Source organism: Saccostrea cucullata, unplaced genomic scaffold (assembly GCF_032062105.1).
Source record: "Saccostrea cucullata isolate Sc308-1 unplaced genomic scaffold, CSIRO_AGI_Scuc_v1 ctg526, whole genome shotgun sequence".
NCBI classification, from domain to species: Eukaryota; Metazoa; Mollusca; class Bivalvia; order Ostreida; family Ostreidae; genus Saccostrea; species Saccostrea cuccullata.
The window spans coordinates 286,868-310,000 of NW_026930599.1; the positions used below are offsets into that span (position 1 = coordinate 286,868).

The window sequence follows — 23,133 nt, forward strand, 5'->3', positions numbered from 1 at the left end:
CTTGGTCTTAAGTCGTAAGTCCTTTTGTAAAACGGGAATGGCTTCTTTTTGGAAATGTAACTTACATACGACGTCATGTGACGTCAGAGTCTAGACCACTCGGAGTTCCTCGGATGACTCGTACCTCGCACATAACGTTTGAATGGAGCGTAGCGGAGTCAGCCGAGGATTGCCGATTGAGTCTAGACGCACCAAATGTCACGTGTAGTTTGACGAGCCCGATCTAAATTAGACCATAAAAAAATAAATATCTGAGCTCGCCATAACGATCGCACCGTCAACATATTAAAGATTCTGTGAAAGTTTCATCAAATTTCATTCAATGGTATGAGAGGAGTTTCGACTCAAACACGTCACAGTACCCTCGACTGCCGTCACAATGGAATACAAAAACGTCACAATATAATCCGATCATAATTACAGTTTGTCCCTAATAAACAAACTTTGTAGACTTTTAGGCTCGTTAAGAATTTTTTGTTCAGTTGCTCCCACCTCGATACTGTAGTTGCATCCTACAGATAATTCATAGTACATACTAAATGTATTAAATGTATTAAATGTGTTCAATTTCTCAATGAAGACAGGAGGAGGCAGGCAAAAAACTTTGCGATGTAGGAGACAACTTAAACTTTTAATTATTCATTTTAACAAGCTACGCCGATCAAGGAAAATTTTCGAGAAATGAAAGGAAGCGTTCAAACTAGAAACTTGTATATATCAATGTCAATGGCCGAAAACTTTTGACAAATATTTGGGCTCCGAGAAAATGGCCATGGGGTTGTTGAAAAAGGTTTTCCTGTAAATTGAAAGGGTATCTGTTCTGATATTCAGTCTATAGAATTTGACTTGTCCTTTTTATAACAATATCAATCACAGTGACAAAAATATAAACATCTGACATCAACAAGTTTCCCTTTATTGTTAGATGACATTTTTAATTGCATAATTAGGAAATTTTCCTTTTTCATATATTTTTCTCAGTTTTCAAATCGGGATCGAGATCCCACTGACTCAGATTTGTTTCAGATTCGAATTCGATTCATATTCAGAAACATCTCATTATAGATGTTTCTGAATCAATCTCTCACCAGACGGCGTTTTTACGCTCCGCTCCAACACAGCGCGCCCTCTGGTGAGAGATTGGTTTCTGAATATGAAACGAATCCGAATCTGAAATGAATATGAAACGAATCTGAGGAACCTCGATCCCGATTGGAAATTAACACATATTATTAACGGGAATAAGATCTCTGATTTTCCCCTGTGGTATATCAAACTATATCCTGCACGAAAAAATAAAAATGTTTGTGCCCCCCCCACCACCACCACCACCATACCCTTTAAGTAACAAGTCCATGACATACAAATCGTAAATGGATATTATGTTTGTATATATTACATGTAACAATGATGTAAAAAAAAAAAAAGAATTTATGAAGTATGCCAGTTTGATTTATTTTTGTCAGGGGCTTGGGAGTGTGTATTTAAAATGTATTTAAGTGAGAAGAAGTGGAGGCCAGTATCAAACCACTCCCCTTAACTTTGCCATTATAAACATGTATTTCATAATGTATTCAGATCAACATTATGGTTATGGTCCTCACTTATGAAGTCTAAAGACCTTTTTGGCTCATTAAGTATTTTATCTTTGGTTCAGTTGTGTCCCATTCCGTATTGAATATACATTACTTACTACTTGTAGTAATAAATGTTTATTCAATACATACGAAATAAAACATAAATTTTGTATTAAATTTAAGAATATTGTTCACCTACATGTACATGTAACTAGAAATTCGTCTCTCGAAAGAATCGTATTAAATATAGTAAGAAGGTGAAATCAGGAGGATACAAGGTTTAAATCACTGAGATGTGTGAGACAAGTTAAGTTTTACTTCCAATATTTACAAGCTACATTCTTCACCAATCAAAGGGAGTTTCAGAGAAATGAAAGAAAAAGTTTGTACTAATAACTCTTAGATATATGTACAATGGAAATCGCAGAAAATTTGCAGAGAAAATTATTGGTATGCAGCGGTCATATGGTTACTGAACAAGTTATTTATCCGACATAATTTTCAATTACCTATAAAAATATAAAGCGACACATATATAAATATTTAAACAGATTTAAAGAAAAAAAGAGCATATAATATGCTTTTCGCGAGGAACGATCACGTAAATAGCTGAATATGAAATAATAATACTTTACGAGCAGGTTTAATTTTCCATTGAGTTGAATGGGTACCTGTTCTTTAATTTTCCATTGAGTTAAATGGGTTCCTGTTCTCTTTTTCAGTCTATATAATTTGATTTGTTCGTCTTAACCAAATGACCAAAATCTGAACAGGTAAATCCAGAAGGGGGATAAGGCTCAAAAACTTTTCAAATTAAAATCCGTAAATTCCTCTGTCGTCACACAAGTGAAAAAAATAATTCGTAAATCACAGAAAAATATCAAATACCTTATACTATCATTATTCATTGTATAATTTAGAAAAATTCTTATTTTGATATTTCTATGCCCCCGTAAACGAAGTTTCGGGGGTATATAGTTTTTGTCGTGTCCGTCTGTCTGTCTGACTGTCTGTTTGTCCGCAAAAACTTTAACCTTGCCCATAACTTTTGATTTAGTGGAGCTATGACTTTCATATTTCACATGTGTATTTCTTGTGACAAGATCTTTCTTTGGGTACCACCAAATTTGACCTTGACTTTGGAGTTTGACCCACTTTTACACAAAAATTTCGAACATTTACTTTGGCTATATCTTTTGAACAGTAGATACCAGGACATTTATACTTCACATATGTAATCTTTGTTGAAAGAGCTTTTGACCTTGACCTTGGAGATTTCTGTACTTGTGAAAAAACTTTAACCTTGGTCATAACTTTTGAACGGTAAGAGATAGGGCTTTCATACTTCACATATGTAATCCTTGTGAAAAGACTCTTCATTGGATACCAAGAACTTTGAGCCTTTGACCTTGACCTTGGAGTTTGACCTACTTTTAAAAGCAAACCTCGACCATAACTTTTAAAGGGTTATAGCTAGTGCTTTCATAATTTATATATTTAATCCTTGTGACAAGACCTTTCATGTGATAGCAAGACCATTGACCCACGGACCTTGACCTTGGAGTTTGACTTTCTTTTAATTTTTTTTAACCTTGGTCATAACTTCTGAACGGTTAAAACTAGGGCTTCATCATACAAGTAAACAAAATGTGTTTATGAAACACTGATGCCCCCGTATGGCAAAATAGTGAAGGTTAAGCTTTCTCAAATGCAGATCAAATATGTTGATACCTAAAGTAAGGCCTTTTCACAAGAAATACAAATGTGAATATAAAACACAAGCACCACCTGTTCAAGGGTTATGACCAAGATTAACATTTTTAAAGATAGGATAAACTCCGGGGTCAAGGTTGTTGGTTTCTAAAGAAAGGCCTTGTCTCAGAGATTACATATGGGAAGTATGAAAGCGCTTGCCCTTACCGTTTAAAAGTTATGGCCAAGGTTAAAGTTTGTAAAAAGTAGGTCAAACTCCAAGGCCAAGGTCAAAGTTCTTGATATCCAATGGAAGGTTTTGTTACAAGGATTGCATATGTGAAATATGAAAGCTCTAGCCCCTACTGTTCAAAAGTTATGGCCAAAGTTAAATCTTGTAAAAAGTAGGTCAAACTCTAAGGTCAAGGTCAGTGGGTCAAGGTTTTTGATATCAAATGAAAGGTCTTGTCACAAGGATTAGATTTGCGAAGTATGAAAGCCCTAGTCCTAACTCTTCAAAATTATGGTCAAGGTTGTATTTTTAAATTAGATCAAACTCCAAGGTCAAGGTCAAAGGGTCAATGTTCTTGGTATCCAATAAATGGACTTTTCACAAGAATTACTTACGTGAAGTATGAAAGCCCTAGCACTTACCATTCAAAAGTAATAGCCAACTTTAAAGTTATTTCACGAGTGCAAAAAATTTCCAAGGTCAAGGTCAAAAGGTCAAAGTTCTTGGTATCTTGCGAAAAGACCCTTCATTGGATACCAAGAACTTTGACCCTTTGACCTTGACATTGGAGTTTGATCTAATTTAAAAATTTTAAAAAGCAATCATTGACCATAACTTTTAAAGGGTTATGGCTAGTGCTTTCATACTTTATATATTTTTAAATTCTTGTGACAAGACCTTTTATTTGATAGCAAGACCTTTGACCCTTTGACCTTGATCTTGGAGTTTTACCTTCTTTTAAATTTTTTTTTTAACCTTGGTCATAACTTCTGAACGGTTAAAGCTAGGGCTTCCATACTTTACATATGTATTATATGTGGCAAGACCTTTCGTTAAATACTAATTACCTTGACCTTTTGACCCTGACCTTGGAGATTTTTGTGCTTGTGCAAAAACTTTAACATTCGCTGTAACTTTTGAAAGCTAAAAACTAGTGCTCTCATACTTCACTTATGTAATTCTTGTAAAAAGACCCTCTTTTGGATAGCAAGAACCTTGACCCTTTGACCTTGACCTTAGAGTTTGACGTACTTTTAAAAACAAACCTTGACCATTACTTTTAAAGGGTAAGGGCTAGTGCTTTCATATATTACGTATTGAATCCTTGTGACAAGACCTTTTATTTGATAGCAAAACCTTTGACCTATATCTTGGAGTTTGACCTACTTTTAAAATTTTTTAACCTTGGTCATAACTTCTGAATGGTTAGGGCTAGGGCTTCCATACTTTACATATATATTTTATGTGGCAAGACCTTTCATTGGATACCAATTACCTTGACCTTGAAGATTTTTGTACTTAAGAAAAAAAACTTTAACCTTCGCCTACTTTCATATTTCACCATTGTATTTCCAGTGAGAATACCCTGCTGTTGGTATCAATATATTAAATTTGCATTTAAGGAAAGTTTACTCTTTGCTATGTTGCCATACGGGGGCACCAGTGTTTCACAAACACATCTTGTTCTTATAGTTTTCAAATTGGGATCGAGATCCATCACGATTCAGATTCATTTTCAGATTCGGATTCAATTCATACTCAGAAACATCTCTAATACCGTATAAGTAGAATTTTTAGCGAGGATTTAATTTTGGCATTGTTAGCGAGGGTGCTGACATCGCTAAAATTGAATATCGCTAAAAATTAAATGCATATTTAAAAGTAAAATCTTTTTAAAGTAGGTCAAACTCCCAGGTCAAGGTCAAAAGGTCAAAGTTCTTGGTATCCAATGGAAGGTCTTTTCACATGAATTAAATATGTGAAGTATGATAGCCCTTGTATTTATTGTTCAAAAGTAATAGCTAAGGTTAAAGTTTTTTTTCATATGTACGGGAATCTCCAAGGTCAAGGTCAAAAGGTTAAGGTTGTTGGTATCGAATGAAAGGTCTTTTAACAAAGATTACATATGTCAAGTACAAATGACCTTTTTTCTATTGTTCAAAAGATATGGCCAAAGTAAAAGTTCAAAATTTTTGTGTTAAAGTGGGTCAAACTCCAAGGTCAATGTCAAAAGGTCAAATTTGGTGGTATCCAAAGAAAGGTCTTGTCACAAGGAATACACATGTGAAATATGAATGTCATAGCTCCACTAAATCAAAAGTTATAGGAAAGGTTAAAGTTTTTGCGGTCAAACAGACAGACAGAGAGACAGAGAGACAGACGGACGGACACGACAAAAACTATATACCCCCGAAACTTCGTTTACGGGGGCATACAAATATCTTCACTATTGGCACAGATCTGTGGGTTACAAAATCTTTTAGTCATGTTGCTCACTTTTTGCTTTCCAATGGTTTTTATTTTTGTTTCTCGTTGATCTTGCACATATATAATAACTTAATTTATACATGTTATATGCCAGTTACATGTAACTTTGGGATGGACCCCCCCCCCCGGAATTTGCAGAGTTATTCAATTTATGTACTAAACCAAGTAAAAAGTTACCTTTGACCTCCCTAGAAAATGCAGACCCCCCCCCTCAAAAACTTGGATATGATTAAGTTGGTATGAAAAGTCGATCATAGGCATGATAGGTAACTTCAGAAGAAGATTTGGAAGTCACCGACTAACCTCCCCCCCCCCCCCCCCCCCCCCAACGAAAACGAATTTTTTTTTTAAGTTTTGGCGAGATAACTTTTTTTTTTTTGCTTGTCAACAAATTTCTGGGTTGGATTTTTTTTTCATTGGAGTGGAACACCCCCCCCCTTGAAAAAAATTCCTGGATCCGCGCCTGACCTCCATTCAGCAGCTGTTCAGTACTTTGATTTTCTTAAAGATCAGCTGAGCACAGTGAAAAATCAAGCAATTCTTAGGGATGCGGTAATCCATATCTATTCTCATTAAACGTCTAAATTAAATTCTTATCAGTACTTTCGTGACTCTGATTTTTAGGAACAGAATTGTCGGGATCGACATACAGTATTTTTACTTTCCGGAGGGAGGAGAACTTCAAAATATATTAGACGAAATGGCAACAGCGGACTGGAATCCTTTGGGAGAAGTATATTATAAGTACGCATTTATATGTTCAAATATCTTTTTAAATTTGTTTATATTGTGACGACTGTTGGGCGTGCCTAACTGTTGGGACAAGCGCAGATGTTAACACAGCTTACACTTCTATAATTGATCCCGCCTCTTCACAGTCAATCTGCACGAGACTATCCATGCCACATGACGTTTTTTGTTCTATAAAAATTTAAGGTCAGACGACACGTTCCTCAAATATATGTTTTGTATCTCTTGGTATTATATCAAAATTTTTTCATATTTGTCATTCTTTTCTGATTTCTACATTGTTTTCAAAATGTTTTTAAATATAGGGACACCAAAAATTGTGTTTATAGTGTTATAGGCAATTTAGAAGATTACCCATATGGGTTATATAAGAAATATGACCCTATGGTATCTTGGCCAAATGCCTGGTAAGGTACCCTAATTTTTTGTGAGGAAACTTGTTTAAGTACCTACACTTCAATGACAAATTCTTAGGAAAAATTATATATTTTTGAGGAACGTGTCGTCTGACCTTAAGAGTAAAACATGGCGAGCACCTGCTGGTTTTGGTGACTGAGTGTTCTACGTAATGGGAATGCAATACATTGAACTAATTGAAAGAAGAAAAATGCTTATGATTGTTGATCAAGATTCTTTTTCTAATTCTGGTTTTTGAATTGTTGAAAATAAACGTGAGTCTTAATGTACACTGTATACTCGATTCTCATTATATCGCGAGTTCCATTGTACATTTCTGACGAAAAATGAAGTTAATGAAAGAAAGAAAAAGTGCGCGAATGCACAGATACACAAAAAATTTCGATTTTTTATGGGTCAACAAAAACTGTCCGTGCAAAATTTTAGAAAGTATGGCAATTATATCAATACTTTGAAATGGTACATAAAAGATGTCTGAAGAGTTCATATTTGTTAGATTTTTGATTTTATTTGCAAAAAGAGAGATAATTACTTTCAAGGTTCACGTTTCATGTTAGATCAATTACAGAGAAAATTAAACGTTTGGGAATTAAATATGCATGATAAAGGGGAAAAATTTGTAAAATTGAATAATATATGTAGTAACTGTTACAGGTGCATAGGCACAGATTTGAAGTTAATATTTTCTGTATAATATCACGACTTATATATTGTCATAGCATTTCACACAAAAATAAAATATGTTTTACGGTGTGACTGTTGGGACGAGCGCAGTTGTACCTTCAGAAATTCACCTGAAACGGTGATTTGCCACTTCAAACGTCAAGTTGCACAAGACATCTAGACTGTGACGTCACACGAGAGCTCGTCCGGGTTTACGAAACAGCCGAGCATCTAGTTGAAGCTATAGACCTAGTGCAATTTTTGTCGGAAGATATTGCAGAGTTATTTTTTGTTTCTTTCAAAGATTTCTACAAACTGAAAGCCTTTTAATTATGCTTTAAGTTATTATTCATTTATTTATTTGCGCAAAGGTTATTGGATAGCAAAGGAATTCTGGCAAAGTTTCACAGAAAAATTTGCTTGATTTATAAAACTTTAAATTTTTGGATGGGTTTGATTGACATATCCTTGCACTTTCACAAATTTTGATTTTATTCTTGATACTTAGGAAAAGTGGCAATCTTGTTGTGCATTACTGAAAAATATTAAAACTTTAATCCAGAAAAATAACTATATTCACTATTCAGTATAGAAATGTTCGAAAGCGAAACCCTTTCACAGGTATCGTCATTCCATGCTTGCTTAGTGCTATGTACATACAGAGTTTAGCAAATTGAACACACCCGTGAAACATACACAGTTTTTTTGTAAACAGGGCAGGAGCTCTGTTATTGTTAATGTTTACGATTCACTGGGTGTGTTCAATATGCAAGTTTCAAGATTATCTCCCTTGGTGCGCTCTTTCGTTGAGAAAGGGAGTTTCGTTGCCATGTAAACAGACAGGTGGGACAGATATTTATATATTGGATAATGGATACTTTGCATCATCGATATACTGGTTTATCATAACTACATGATTGTCAGGATGCACTCTACAACTCAAGAATAACCAAATTAAAGGCATCATTTTTAAAGCAAAAAATCGTAACAAAAAAGACAATATCAGTGGATGTGATACTTTTCAAATGAGGGAAGAGAAATGGATCCCTAATAGATGCGGTACACATGCATCTGATCATTGCACGTCAGCAATCTAAATGACATATTGATTCTTTTCCTTATTTTAATTTAAAAAAACACTAACTTTTTAGAAAATGTTTGTACAATGAAGAAAATCGGTTACTTTTTATAAAAACTATGACGTTTCTTTCATTTTCAAGTACAAATCTACTTTCAATTATAATTGAAAGTAGATTTGTAAATATGCATAGTTGAGCTTGATAAAATCATCAAATGCATCACTGCTTAACATTATTATCTTTCAATAACATTTAATAAATTTTTAAAGCCATAAATATCGTTCACTTATTTATGCACGTTTGTATACAGAAACAACCTGTCCCACCTCCATGCTGAAATGAATACTTTTTGCACCTCTATCATAGGAGAGTTACAATCTAGAAACTCGCATCTTGTTAAAAGTCTGCTCACCACAACTGCATGGACTGACAATATACTGTGTGTATCTTTTGCTTTCGAACATTTCTTCTCTGAATTTTCTGGATTATAGTTTTAAAATTTTTCATTAATACTGTAAGCTACCCCAGGGGTGGCTAGTATTTCTAAATCCTCAGCATCTATAGGTCATAGTTAATCATCTAAATAATTTCTCTTTTGTCAGGATGTACCAGTAATTAATTTGTTCTTATATACATTAAACCAGGCACTACTCTGTGTAGATACTATGTTGAATGATACTCAAGATGATTGATCAGTCATACTCATCATTTATTGTATGTGCAGCATCTCATTATCATAGCAATAGTGATGGGGAATCGGAAAAAAATCTGAATCGATTATCGGTAATAATCGGCTGGGCATAATCGATTAATAATCGATTATAATCGAAATTTTGAACTTTAATAAAATTAATATAGAAAAGTTGAAACTTATTCAGATTTCTTTCAGACTTTTACAAAAAAAAATTTACTTACATAAAATATTCAAAAATGTTAATTGAAATTTCTTTTATAAAAAGTGGAAAATAATATTTTGTTTACTTTAAACAATATAGGACTATATAAGACTATTTTAACAGAATGGGAATTTATTTTTTTTTTTATAAAGTCATTGCAATGGGTATTTTACTGATATTAGTCCCACCTTTCATTTAATACATGTATATTTTTCTTAAAATTAGTTTTAATTAGTTAAAATAATAAAATTGCAAGTCTTAAAAGTAATTATCCAGAAGTTAGACTTGTATTTATGATAATAATTACGTTTAAAGATTGACTAGACTAATTATGGTTTCCTTTGTATAGTAAAACCTTGCAATATTAGCGTTTCCTGGTATTAGTCTAACCCCATATTTAATCATGGCGGTAAAAGTATCAATATCCTTCCATGTTTTCAACGTTCATCACTACTTTTATGCTCTTTGCACATGGATTTGGTAATAAAATTAAAGTATGACAATTTTATTTTTTGTTAGCGATGTCGGCGACATTTATTTTATAATCGATTAGTAGCATCGAAGAGCTTCCAACGACCGACAATCGATTGTCGGCGACAATCGTTCCATCACTACATAGCAATACAGGCAATATACAAATATCAATATAAAAACATGGCTGATTCTTCAGAAACACAAGTTTAGGTCATCCAGTGTGATAGGAGATTTCTAACTAGGCTAAATATATATATATGTCAGTGTTTTCCCTTTATTTCAAAGTAAAGGGTTAGAGATAAGTTGTAACAGGCTAGGGGCTGAGGTTTATGAACAAAATATCTGTGGATCTAACAACAAATTTTTATTTCCAAGCAGCATTTTTGTCAATCAAAGCGGTCAATTTGGCCGGTAGCTGGTTCTTAGGGAAAACACTATGTAAATAACATTATAAGTATCTCACCGTCTTTGTTTTCTTTCTTTCAGTTTTCAAATGTTGCCGCCATACAGTTAGCTGAAATCTGTCGTAGCGTAGTACGGGCTTGCTTGTATAACCTCCTATTCCCTGTCACATGACTCAAATTATCCAATGAAATTATGCCGTATGAACTATTAACCAATCATCAGCTTGTACGGGAAGCTGAGTTCCCACACAAGTTCCCACACAGAACTACTTTTACCACACAAGCTACCGTACAACTTTGTAACAAGTAAAACTATGTAAAATTAACAAATGGAAATAGAATACATAAAACTAGTGCTAATTGTAACAGGGACCGTTACAGATGTTCCCCCAACGCTCCGCAACTCCCTTTTTGTGCATAATTTCTGTAAGACATTTTTAAAATATGATCAGTATCGAAGGATTTCATCAAAGAATTATAAAAGCTACAATGATATCAACTATATGTCATTTAACACACTGTGTGCGCAAGCACATGCATGCATTTTCTTATATCTATCCTGTGTTTTATTATACCAGTGCAGCCAAGATGATCTGGTGTCTTGGAAAATACATCTTTGTGCTGTAGGAGTAGTTTAAAGAAAGCATCTTTCTGTTCTCGGTCTAGATTTATCGAACTTCTTTCAAACATGTCCAGGAGATGTTCTGGTAAATCTTTTTCAGGAGTTGTATTTTCTTTGGTTCCCTGAAGAACTAAGACTCTCTGTGGTAAGGTACCCTGGTCTAATAAATATGTGTTCCTGCATTTACCAATTGTAGTTCTTGCTTACAGTTTTACAGGTAGTTCTCCAAAGTTTACAATGTTTACATGTATCTGATCAGACTGGGTATCTATCAAACCATTCAAAACTTGCATGTCATTGCTGAAGGTGTTAAGTTGCTCTGGGAACCCTATGTCTGTGAGGTCATCATTCTTGGTCTAAGCTACTGGAACCCAGATGCCATAATTTGCAGGTATGGAAACTGTTTTCTTGACCTCTACATTTGTACCATTTGATCACTGGCAATCCAGCATTGAACAGTTGTCATCTTAGTTTGTAATGTTTTTTGTTCTGTAGTCAATGTGACAATACTGCAAGAGGAAATCTTGTCCGAGTATAGCAGAAAGATCCATGTCAACCACCACCAAGTCAATTGCATGTAGAACATCTTCTAGATAAATGAAAAACCCTCCAATACTATGGACGGACAATGCATGACCATTCAAATCTTGCACACACATGTTTGAGGGTTGAATCAGAGGACATGACTCCTCTGGGATCTTCAGAAATTCAACATGTGACAAAAGTGATGCAGTAGAACCACTGTCTAGTAAAAAATTAACATCCAACCCACCCAATGTTCCAGTAACATGGAAACCACTGATTAAGATTTTTTTTTCTCTTTAATTAAAGGGGCATGGACACAGTTTCAACTAAAATTTCAAAATTTGTTTTTGGTTTAACAGAATTTGTTAATAAGTGCATCAAAGGATCTTCTTTCAACCAAGGATAAGCTCATGAAAAATATCCTGGCTTGGCCTCTTAAGCTTGCGGCAAGGAACAGTACCTCATCCCTCTTTGTCCATAGGCTTAGTTCTGCACAGTCATTGAAATGTGAAATGTACTCTTCCCAGCTTACAGTACCATCATGTAATTTACAGGTTGGATAGGGCTTGAAAATATCTGAGGAGCAGGTCTTCCAGAAAAACCAGTGTAGGCACTTGATGGACCATGATTGTCTTCATTTCCTTTGGGAGACGATCTTTCTAAAAGTACTTCATCGCTCAACTTCTGATGTTCATCATACATGTCACCTTGACCACCTTCGTCAACTATTACCGACTGAGTCACGCGTACTTTGACTTCATGATCAACCGACTCACCACTTTCTAACATCTTAATTTTTCTTTTGTCGTCGTTGTCTTTTATAATCAGTAATGAATCTTATGTTAAATCTATGTCATCTTATCTTCTAAGACTGTAATGTTGATCTTAAACTACCACACTGGATGGCTCATGGGCATGTATCAGGATACTATAAAAATTTAGTATCCCACTTCTGACACCAGTTTGTAAGCTACCCCAGGGGTGGCTAGTATTTAATCCTCAGCATCTATAGGTCTCAATATCTTTCTTGTTTTTAGACAAAATCCTTTGAAATTTTGAACATATTCATACGCTTTGAAGATCTACAGCATAGAATATAAGAATAATCATGAAAGCATGCGCATGCACATGTGCTGCAATCTGATTGGCTGAAACTTTAAATGTCTCTAACTTTCTAAGTTCTCAACGAAAGGGGATGAAATTCAGAATATGAATAGGTATGATGGATTCCTACATTATGCTACTATCAAATTTGAACGCAAGCTTTAAGGACATGCATGCATGCAAGTGCGCACGCGCAATACGTAAAATCACCAATATATTTGAAAAACGGTAACATTTATATTTTTATTGATTGTCAGGATATAAAGATATGTTAATTGTTTATACAACATTGCCATGATCATCTTGCATGTGCATGCATGTGCGTGCGCTTGCAATACATTAAATGAGATATAGTTGATATCATTGTAGTGTTTATAATTCTTTAATAAATTCCTTTGATACTGAGCACATTTTAAAAAAGTCTTAAAGAAATAGGGCACAAAAAGGGAGTTGGGGAGCATTTGGGGAACATCTGTAACAGTCCCCATTACAAGTAAAACTAGTTTTAATTAGATTGGATAAACATGCAGTTCAATCAGCATGCAGTAGTGCATCAAAATATTTTTTAGAAAAAGAATTTATTATTGAAAACGAATTTTGAAGAGAAAATAACAAAATTATGACTATGACAAGAGCCTGAAAATCTTAATTGAGAAGAAAAAAAGGGGGGCTTCATCTTTTATAAGTTAATTGTGTTAGTTGTGCAAGAAATGAAATTTTTTTTTCTAGGATTAATGTTTAAAAAATCCAGAAAAATTATTGAAATGTATTTACAATGAAGCGCATTGAAGTAGTAAAATTTTCCGTTCAAATGGAACGTTTTGAGCTATCTTTAGAAGGTTTATTGTCATCTTATGACACGCCCATTTCTGTAGAAATGGATAAAACGGTCAATTTGTTTATTCGAATACCTGTAGAACAAGTTTTCCATAAATATAATAGCCAATGAAATTGACAGTCTAAATAAATACAGAGTAAACACGTGTTCGACAGAAACATGTGTTGTGGTAACTTCAATAGACATGATAAGTTAAAAAGAATGTACATATATTCGTTACAATTTGTGTTTTACAGAAGTGGAGAGTCTCTTACTCTCTCTTCTAATTTTTTTTTTTAAAGCTCCATTTCAGTGTAACTCATATTGCTTGTCGCGAAATATGGGGTGTCCTAAACATTACGACGAATATTTCTTTCTCGTTTCTAAATATGGGCGTGTCATTATGTTGTAATTGACGTTCAAAACATGACTCAGAACGTTTCATCCAAACGGAAAATTTTACCACTTCAATGCGCTTCATTGTAAGTTATAAACAATGAAACGTTTTTATTTTTAAAGAATTTAATAATGTGCACCACATACGCCAAGAATTATAGGTATGGTTTCAAATATTGTGTAAATTGTGAAAAATTCCAGGGGTCTGTAAGTCCTGTGTAACAAATGTAAATATTAAGCTTTATTTATAGTACATTCATAATAATGAACATTTTTATCAGGACTGGCAGATTTTGAGTAGGACTGGTAACCTTTAAAAGTAGCCAGTCCTGTGGCTTGCTGCTATTTTCAGTGAATTTCAAACCCTGCATAATTGCAGGACCTCATTTTCAAAAAGTATAATAGATATTAAAGAAAGAAAAACGGTTATGAAAAGCTTAAAGTCTATACTTCCTATGATAAAAATCATGTAAATATTTTGCAAAAGGCAATTTGTGGTGGTTCGTGGACTTAGCTCTTTGCCTCACACTCGTTTTTAGATCTTTTCTGATCACATTTTGTCCGGTGTCCCTCTGTCGAGCTGTCCATCTGTCTGTCTACCTGTCTGTCTGTCTGTAAACTTTTCACATTTTTGACTTCTTCTCAAGAACCGCTGGGCCAATTTCAACCAAACTTGCCACAAAGCATCCTTGGGTGAAGTAGTCCAGTCAAACTGTCTTAAACCTTAAACTTATTGCAACAGAATTTTTTTCTTTATCTATAATTAGTAAATTGTATTCTAATTAACATATAAAAACTCTAGAAAAATATATAAAGGCAAAAGATGTCTTTTCTTAGAAATAAATATTTACTAGTTTGAAAAAATATGTATTGCAGAAATATGCTACCATATGCAACAAGGGAGACAATTTTAACCACTGCAAACAACCCTCTTTTCATTTTAAACAAGCCAAATACAATTAATAATTCATTTTGTAAACATTCCAGGATTTAAATTTCACCTAATTTACTGAAGATATAAGATTTGAGAATTTTATATAAGTCTAATGGCCACTTGCACATGTCTGGGTTAAACCTGGGTCAGTGTAATCCAGGCTTAAGTTTAGCTCAAATTTGTTGATTCACTTGCACACTTGAAATACTCAGGTGAGATCAGCTCAGTATATTACCCTAGTTCTGAACCTGGCAGTAGGGAGGTTTAAACTAAGGTTTGGCATAGAATGGATGAATATTTTGATAGAATTGATATGGTGACTTATGTAGAAAAGCTCATAAGAAGAGAAAAATGTAATAAGAGATAGACAGAATCCATTATTCTGAAAGAAGAATTCATATGCACAGTAAATTATCTCCATTTTTCAGACACATTTAGAAAAAAAATATAAGATAATATAATTCCACTCTCCTGCTTAAAATTTCTCTGTGTTTCCAAATGTTTATTACTGGTTGGAAATGAAACATAATTTTTTATGCAGGGATGCAATAGCTCTAGATACTGTAGAAACTATTCTTGAAACAGCGCTCTCGTGTACACCATACAAATCTCCCTAAACTCTCAAAAAACACCCTGTTGCGTAAAAATCTTAATTAATGAAGGCAATAATTGATTGAGAGGAGAAATAACAGACAGTTTCTTTTGTTTTGGTTCTTGTTGTGCTGTAATTTTTAGGTCACCTGAGTCACTCAGGTGACCTATTGCTATCTGTTTTTGTCCGTCGTCGTCCGTCGTACGTCGTTCGTCGTACGTCGTTCGTCGTCAATCGGTCGTAAACTTTTGAACATTTTCAGCTTCTTCTCTGCAACCACTGAACCAATTTCAACCAAATTTAGCACAAAGCATCTATGGGTGAAGGGGAACAAAAATTGTGAATTTCATGATCCCTGCCCCCCTGGGGCCTGGGGGGTGGGGCCAAAACCACTAAAATTAATGCAATCTTTAAAAATCTTCTTCTTTACTCCTGGACATCAAGCAGTCAAACTGTTTGCATGATTGTAATCAGCATTGAGTCCTTTACCAAAATTGTGAAATTCATGGCCCTGGGGTCAGGGGTTCTTGTGCTAGGGCGGGGCTAAATAAGTATATAGTGAAAATGCATTATTTCTTTGAAAATCTTCTTCTCTGCTCATGAATATTAGATAAATTAACTAAGTACATAGTTATGATGAGCAAGAGTGCCTCTAACAAATTTGTGAATTTTATGGCCCCAGGGTCAGGGGTTCTGGTGTTAGGGCGGGGCTCTATTGATTATACAGAGAAAATACATGAATTCTTTTAAAATCTTCTTCTCTGCTCCTGGGTATTAAATAAACTAGCTAAGTACATAATAATGATGAGCAAGAGTGCCTCTACCAAAATTGTGAATTTTATGGCCCCAGGGTCAGGGGTTCTGGTGTCAGGGCGGGTCTCTATTGATTATATAGTGAAAATACATGAATTCTTTGAAAATCTTCTTCTTTACTCCTGGGTATTAAATAAACTAACTAAGTACATAGTTATGATGAGCAAGAGTGCTTCTACCAAAATTGTGAATTTTATGGCCCCAGGGTTAGGGGTTCTGGTTTTAGGGCGGGCTCTATTGATTATATAGTGAAAATACATGAATTCTTTGAAAATCTTCTTCTCTGCTCCTAGGTTTTATATAAACTAACTAAGTACATAGTTATGATGAACAAGAGTGCCTCTACCAAAATTGTGAATTTTATGACCCCAGGATCAAGGATTCTGGTGTTAGGGCGGGGCTGTATTGATTATACATGTGAAGTGAAAAAACATTAAATCTTTGAATTTCTTCTTCTTTGGTCCTAGGTTTTAAGCAGATGAACTACCTATATAGTTATGAGTAATCCCTAATCTTCAAGAATTGTAAATTTCAAGGCCCCAGGGTCAGTTGTACCATAGAGGGGGGGGGGGGGGTTGGCTGTACTTATATACTGAAAATGAATGAATTGTTTGAAATGTGTTCCTTGGTATTAATCAAATATTTTTGAAAAGTAAGGATGCCTTTCCAAAAATAGTGCAATGTGAGGATCTAGGCTTAAGAGTCAAGGGTTCATGTGTGGTAGCGACACTACTGATTATTGCTGAATATTACTGATTAGTTGAAATGCATTTTTTGTTCCCCCACCCTGCCTATGGGTATAAAGAAACCAAACTAAGGAACTGCTAAGTGTATAGTTATGATGGCCAAATTGTAAATGCTATAGCATCTGGCTTAAAACATGGATCAAATTCAATCACTGGAAAGTTGTTGAATAATGCTCAGGTGACCTATAAGGCCCATGGGCCTCTTGTTTGTAATATTATTAAATAAGATAATATTGAAAAAAATATTGGACAAAGCTGAATTTATTACAATTTTTATTCAAATGGTTGCCAAACACCAGCAAAATTATTGTTAAGATCATTACTCTCTTTTGCAATTGCATTATTAATTGGTCCGCGTTGTAACATTTCATAAATAAAGTTTCTGTTTCTTCAGAATAAGAATGCTTTCCTTTTATTTCAAGATTATCTTTTTTCGATCTCTGCGATCTTTCACAACATCAGCCTTTGCACGCGCTTTCAAATTTGTCCACAAAGATTTTAATTGTAATACTTCTGGTATTTACACCATGCCTTGCAGTGAATGCTTTCTCAATACTTTCCCATTCTTTTTTTCTTACAGATCATTCTCCCATCATTTAGTTTACTTTCAATGATTGATTTTTCTTTTTCTAACTAATTGTAATTTAAGAAGCACAGCCTTTTCCAATTCTGTTAAAATTTGGTGCCTTCTTTGATGTCATATTCAAAATAAATCCTGGTTTAACCTGCACTTATGTAAGAAATGCTTGAGTGAAAGGTCAGCAACCCAACAGCAGTTCACCTGAGTACAAGTTAAGCTGGGGTTGAGTCAAGTTTACCTGATCCTTAGATCAGTCTTTAAGCCCAGGTTACCTAATCTAAATGTGTGCAAGGGCCATATATATATATGTTAACTTCTCCTTTACTAGATGTTTGAAACATTAGGGGAAATAATCTATCGAGGGTCGTTAGTGGTTTTATTGCAACTTGAACATGAAAATATTTTATTATCTAAAAGTTAAACTTTTACTGTTTGACTTTGTTTAAAGATTTTTTTATCTTCTTTAATTAGTGAGATCTACTTTGTTAGTAAAAATACATGTAATATAGATTAGAACATCTTTAAAAAAATGTTTGGTTGCCTTCTCCTGACTGACTGACTGACTAAAATGGCCCGTCTCAAAACTTTTTTTTTAAATTCCAGAACATGATATTTTTTTATCCCTCTTATCTCGTCAACAAATATGTTGAAATTTTCTGGAAAAAGGATTTTCCAAATAATTTTACCCTGAGTCTGGAGAAGCATTATTTGTTTGTTAAATTGTTTATTTGCATTAAACGTGCAAGCATTATTTTAAAGATGGCCTTATTCTTGACCTGTGTGTGTGTGTGTGTGTATTCAGTATTGCAATTGTGCTCATTATGTAAAGTTTATTTTAATGTACATGTAATTTGTTAGCATATTTCATAAACACTATGAATCACTTTGATTCACATTTGGCATCTGGTTAGTTTTTAACACAATCCTGGAGCCAAGTAGGGCCACACAAGAGATTTAATTTTATGGGAAGTCTTTGAAATAGGCCGCATTGTAAGATTTTCATTTATTTTTTAAAAACATATCCTATTATGTAATAGATTCATGCATTTCAGCTTTTTAAAAACTACACAATATTTTCGACTTATCCAAATTACAGCAGTGAGGGATTTTTTTTCGTGGGACCTCGGTTTATAGGTCTCATCCAAAGGGCCCAGATCGGTTGATTGTATGTTTTACGCCCTGCTCGAGAACTTTTTACTTATATAAAAATTACTAGTATCGAAAATACATGCATTAGGAAATTATTAAAAATACTATTTTCCTATCACAATATGTAACATCATTTAAAACTGCATAGAAAATTTTAATTGTCATAAAAAAGACTCTATGCCATAGATAAATATCACTAGTTTGTTTGATTGTTGTTTAACATCCCTCTTGAGAATTTTTCACTATTGTGGAGACACCACCATGCACTTGCAATTTAAGTGGAGAGCAGGGGCGGATCCAGCAATTTTTGAAAGGGGGGGTTCCAGGGTTGTGTCCCTCTACCCCCCCTTACACACTCTCAAGCAAAGATTCACACAGACGTATGGACAGATCTAAATAATATCGTTTTTATTACGTCCGTTTTTTCTTTGAAAGCAAACAAACACATTTCAAACACTACTTAAGCCTTAAGATTCAATGGATTTTTAGCATTTCCGAAGAGTACAAAGAATTTTTCTTTTTGAAGAAAAACCTTGTGGGGGTGGGTTGCGGGTTTGGTTAAAAAACAAAGAGTTTCGTGTTAGTTCCTTCTAAAAATATGATCAAATATGTGAAAATCTATCTAGTTCAATACATGCGTTAGACGTACAAATATTTATTCTTGGAAAACGTTTCATCCGCCTCTCTCTCTCTCTCTCCACTTGGCAAAAAATAAAGGGGGGGTTCCAACCCCCGGAACCCCCCCTCTGGATCCGCCAATGGAGAGCTGCAAATTTTGTCCATTACTCGGATCTCGGTTTAAAGGTTTCATCCAAAGGACCCAGATTGGTTAATAGTATGTAGTTTTACACCCCAATCGAGAACTTTTTACTTAAATAAAAACATCAACATATACGGAAGGGCTTCAAATTTAGACTTATACTCGGCACTTAGGGCCATTGAGCAGTGAGGGTTCTTTATCATGACAACGTCTACATGTAACATGAAACGCTCTCATCCCGAAGACCTGCAACGTTTACTTCAAAGTGCCAAGAGCTCAATTAATAAAGTGATATCCCCCCCACCACACACACAATTACAATTGAAAATAAATCCGAAAGAATATAAAAACTAGCAATGGACATTATATTGAATACAGCGAGAGGCAATTCGAATACTATATTGAGGTTAACATTTAGGAGAGGAACCAGTTCCAGTTTCAAGATAATCATTAATTGCATTTTTAGGGATTCCATGGCATCTTCAGTGGATTTTATGATTTTTTATGCCCCCCTTTGAAGAAGGGAGGGCACATTGCTTTGCTGCTGTCTGTCGGTCGGTCCATTTAGTTTCTGTTCATTTTCTTCATAACCGATGCACATACTGAAATGAAATTTGGTATACAGGTATATCAGATGAATATCTAGGTCAAGTTCTGTTTTGGGTATCTTTGAAAATCTTCTACTCAAGAACCACTGGGCCAGAAAAGCTGAAACTTATGTGGTAGCATACTGGGGTAGTGTAGATTCTAAATTGTTCCGGGGTATTGGAGGGGCCACAATGGGGAATCAAAGTTTTACATAGCAATATATAGGAAAAATCTTTGAAAATCTTCTACTCAAAAACCACTGGGCCAGAAAAACTAAAACTTATGTTGAGGCATCCCGGGTTAGTCTAGATTCTAAATTGTTAAAATCATGACCCCCGGGGGTAGGGCGGGGCCACAATGGGGAATCAGAGTTTTACATAGGAATTTATGGGAAAAATCTTTGAAAATCTTCTACTCATAAACCACTGGGCCAGAAAAGCTGAAACTTAAGTGGAAGCATCCTGGGGTAGTGTAGATTCTAAATTGTTCTAATCATGACCCCTGGGGTAGGGCGGGGCCACAATGGGGAATCAAAGTTATACAATGTTGAATCAAAGCATCCTATGGTAGTGTAGATTTTTAAATTGTTTAAATTATGATCAGTTGCATAGGGTGGGGTCACAATATGTATTACAAGGGGGGAATCTGGTAAAGAACGGAATTGTCAAAGCTTCTCAGGTGAGCGATGTGGCCCATGGGCCTCTTGTTTGATAATTGAAAAAAATGATGTTTGGACAAATATATTTTTCTGGAAAAATTTCTGTTGCAATTTGTTTGAGGTTTGGGTGTTTTTAAGCTAGATTGACTGGACTAAAGGGGATTCAAGTTTGTTCAAATGAAGGGCCACGCCTCATTCAAGGAGAGATAATTGGGAATTAATGAAAATTTGATGGTATGTTTTAAAAATCTTCTCCTCAAGAACCACTGTGCCAGGAAAGATGAAACTTATGGGAAAATGTCCTCAGGTAGTGTAGATTCAAGTTTGTTCAAATTTTGACCCCCGGGGGTAGGGCAGGGTCAAAATAGCTGACCAAAGTTTTACATAGAAATATATGGGAAAATTCTTTTAAAAATCTTCTTCTCAAGAATAACACAGCCATAATTGATCATATTTATATGGAAGCATCCTCAGGTAGTGTAGATTCAAGTTTGTTCAAATCATGATCCCCGGTGTAGGGCAGGGCCACAATGGCTGACCAAAGTTTAACATAGAAATATATAGGAAAATTCTTTTAAGAATGTTCTTCTCAAGAACCACTGGGCCTGGAAAGCTGAAACTTATGTGGAAGCATCCTTGGGTAGTGCAGGTGTTAAATTGTTAAAATCATGACCCCCGCGGGTCACAATAGCGAATCCAAGTTTTACATAGATATATTTAGGAAAGATCTTTTAAAAATCTTCTTCTCAAGTACAACTGGGCCAGGAAAGCTGAAACTTATCTGGAAGCATCCTTGGGTAGTGTAGATTCTAAAGTATTAAAATTATGAAAGGCAGGGGGTTAGCAAATAGGAATAGCAAAAGGGGAAATCTGGTAAAGAACTTCATCACCCGAGTTACTCAGGTGAGCGATGTGGCCCGTAAGCCTCTTGTAAGCTCATCTGAGCCAAAGGCTCAAGTGAGCTTTTCTGATCAAAATTTGTCCGTTGTCTGTCGTTGTTGCCGTCGTAGTCGTTGTTGTTGTAAACTTTCCACATTTTCATCTTCTTCTCAAGAACCACTGAGCCAATTTCAACCAAACTTGCCACAAAGTATCCTTAGGTGAAGGGGATTCAAGTTTATTCAAATGAAGGGCCACATCCTCTTCCAAGAAGAGATAAGTATGAATTTGTGAAAAATTAATGGCATTTAAAAAAAAATCTTCTTCTTAAGAACCACTGGGCCTGGAAATCTTGACCCCCGGGGTAGGGTGGGGCCACAATGGCCGATCAAAGTTTTACATCGGAATATATAGGAATTATCTTTAAAAATCTTCTTCTCAAGAACCATTGAGACAGGAAAGATGAAACTCATGTTGAATCATCCTTAGGTAGTGCAGATTCAAGTTTGTTCAAATCATGACCCCCGGGGGTAGGGCGGGGCCAAAATGGCCAACCAAAGTTTTACATAGAAATATATAGGAAAATTCTTTAAAAATCTCCTTCTCAAGAATAGCGAAGCCATAATTGATCATATTTATATGGAAGCATCCTCAGGTAGTGTAGATTCAAGTTTGTTCAAATCATGACCCAGGGGGGTAGGGCGGGGCCACAATGGGGCTGTCAGGATATAGGAGTTAATATGAGAAACTGTCATTTGATTGCATTGATTATGCAAGAATTAGCCTAATACGAGGGACATTTCAAAAGTCCTGAGAACTGTTTGATAAAAAATTGACCCTTTCACGGAAATTATTGAGTTTGATATCATTGGAAAGATCAGAAAAATATACACATATTGTGGCATAACTTTTTAATTTTTATGACGTAATATCTCCGAAAATGACGTCAGAATTTAGAATGATTATCGTACTGAAAAGTCGCGTTCTTATCCACAAAAGACGATTTTAAAAGTGCTGCCAAAGGCTTATTTGAAAAAAATATTTCAAAGAAAATTCTTATTTGCAAAGAAGTAGAGTAGGACTATGGTACTGTTTATCAACAATTCCATATTTCATTGTATGATTTGTTTAATAGCACAGTTTATGTACGGTTATGCTATCATCGACATTCATTTACAATTTTAAGTTACAATATACGACTGGATTTTCGGTCTTTTATATACCTCTCCATTGATGAAATAAAACATGTTCTGTATAAAACTGAAGTATATTAATGCAGTTTTCAACAAATATATTTTGAGTAACAGTACTCTTACCGTTTACAAATAAAATGTACAAAAGTCTTGCACTTGACTTGTTTTTGTGCGTATTTTTTCTTTTCATTCAACTTCGGCGCCCCAAAACTCACTACTGATTTTGACTTTTAACTTCCAGAAAGGTTTATAAGTTACACAAGCATTAGGGCTGTCACGGGTACCCGAAATGACCCGGAACAATTAATTCGGGTCGGGTACGGTT

At 34.9% G+C, this 23,133-nt stretch overlaps 1 protein-coding gene across 1 annotated transcript in view; it reads left to right on the forward strand.

The window, feature by feature from the left end:
- Positions 1–6,426: 6,426 nt before the first annotated feature.
- Positions 6,427–23,133, forward strand: part of LOC134229228 (vacuolar protein sorting-associated protein 16 homolog) — a 124,981-nt gene continuing 108,274 nt past the window's right edge. Inside the window, exon 1 of the mRNA XM_062710933.1 lies at positions 6,427–6,513. Within this exon, the coding sequence (XP_062566917.1) occupies positions 6,470–6,513 (44 nt within the window). The 5' untranslated portion in view covers positions 6,427–6,469. The remainder of the gene's footprint in view (positions 6,514–23,133) is intronic.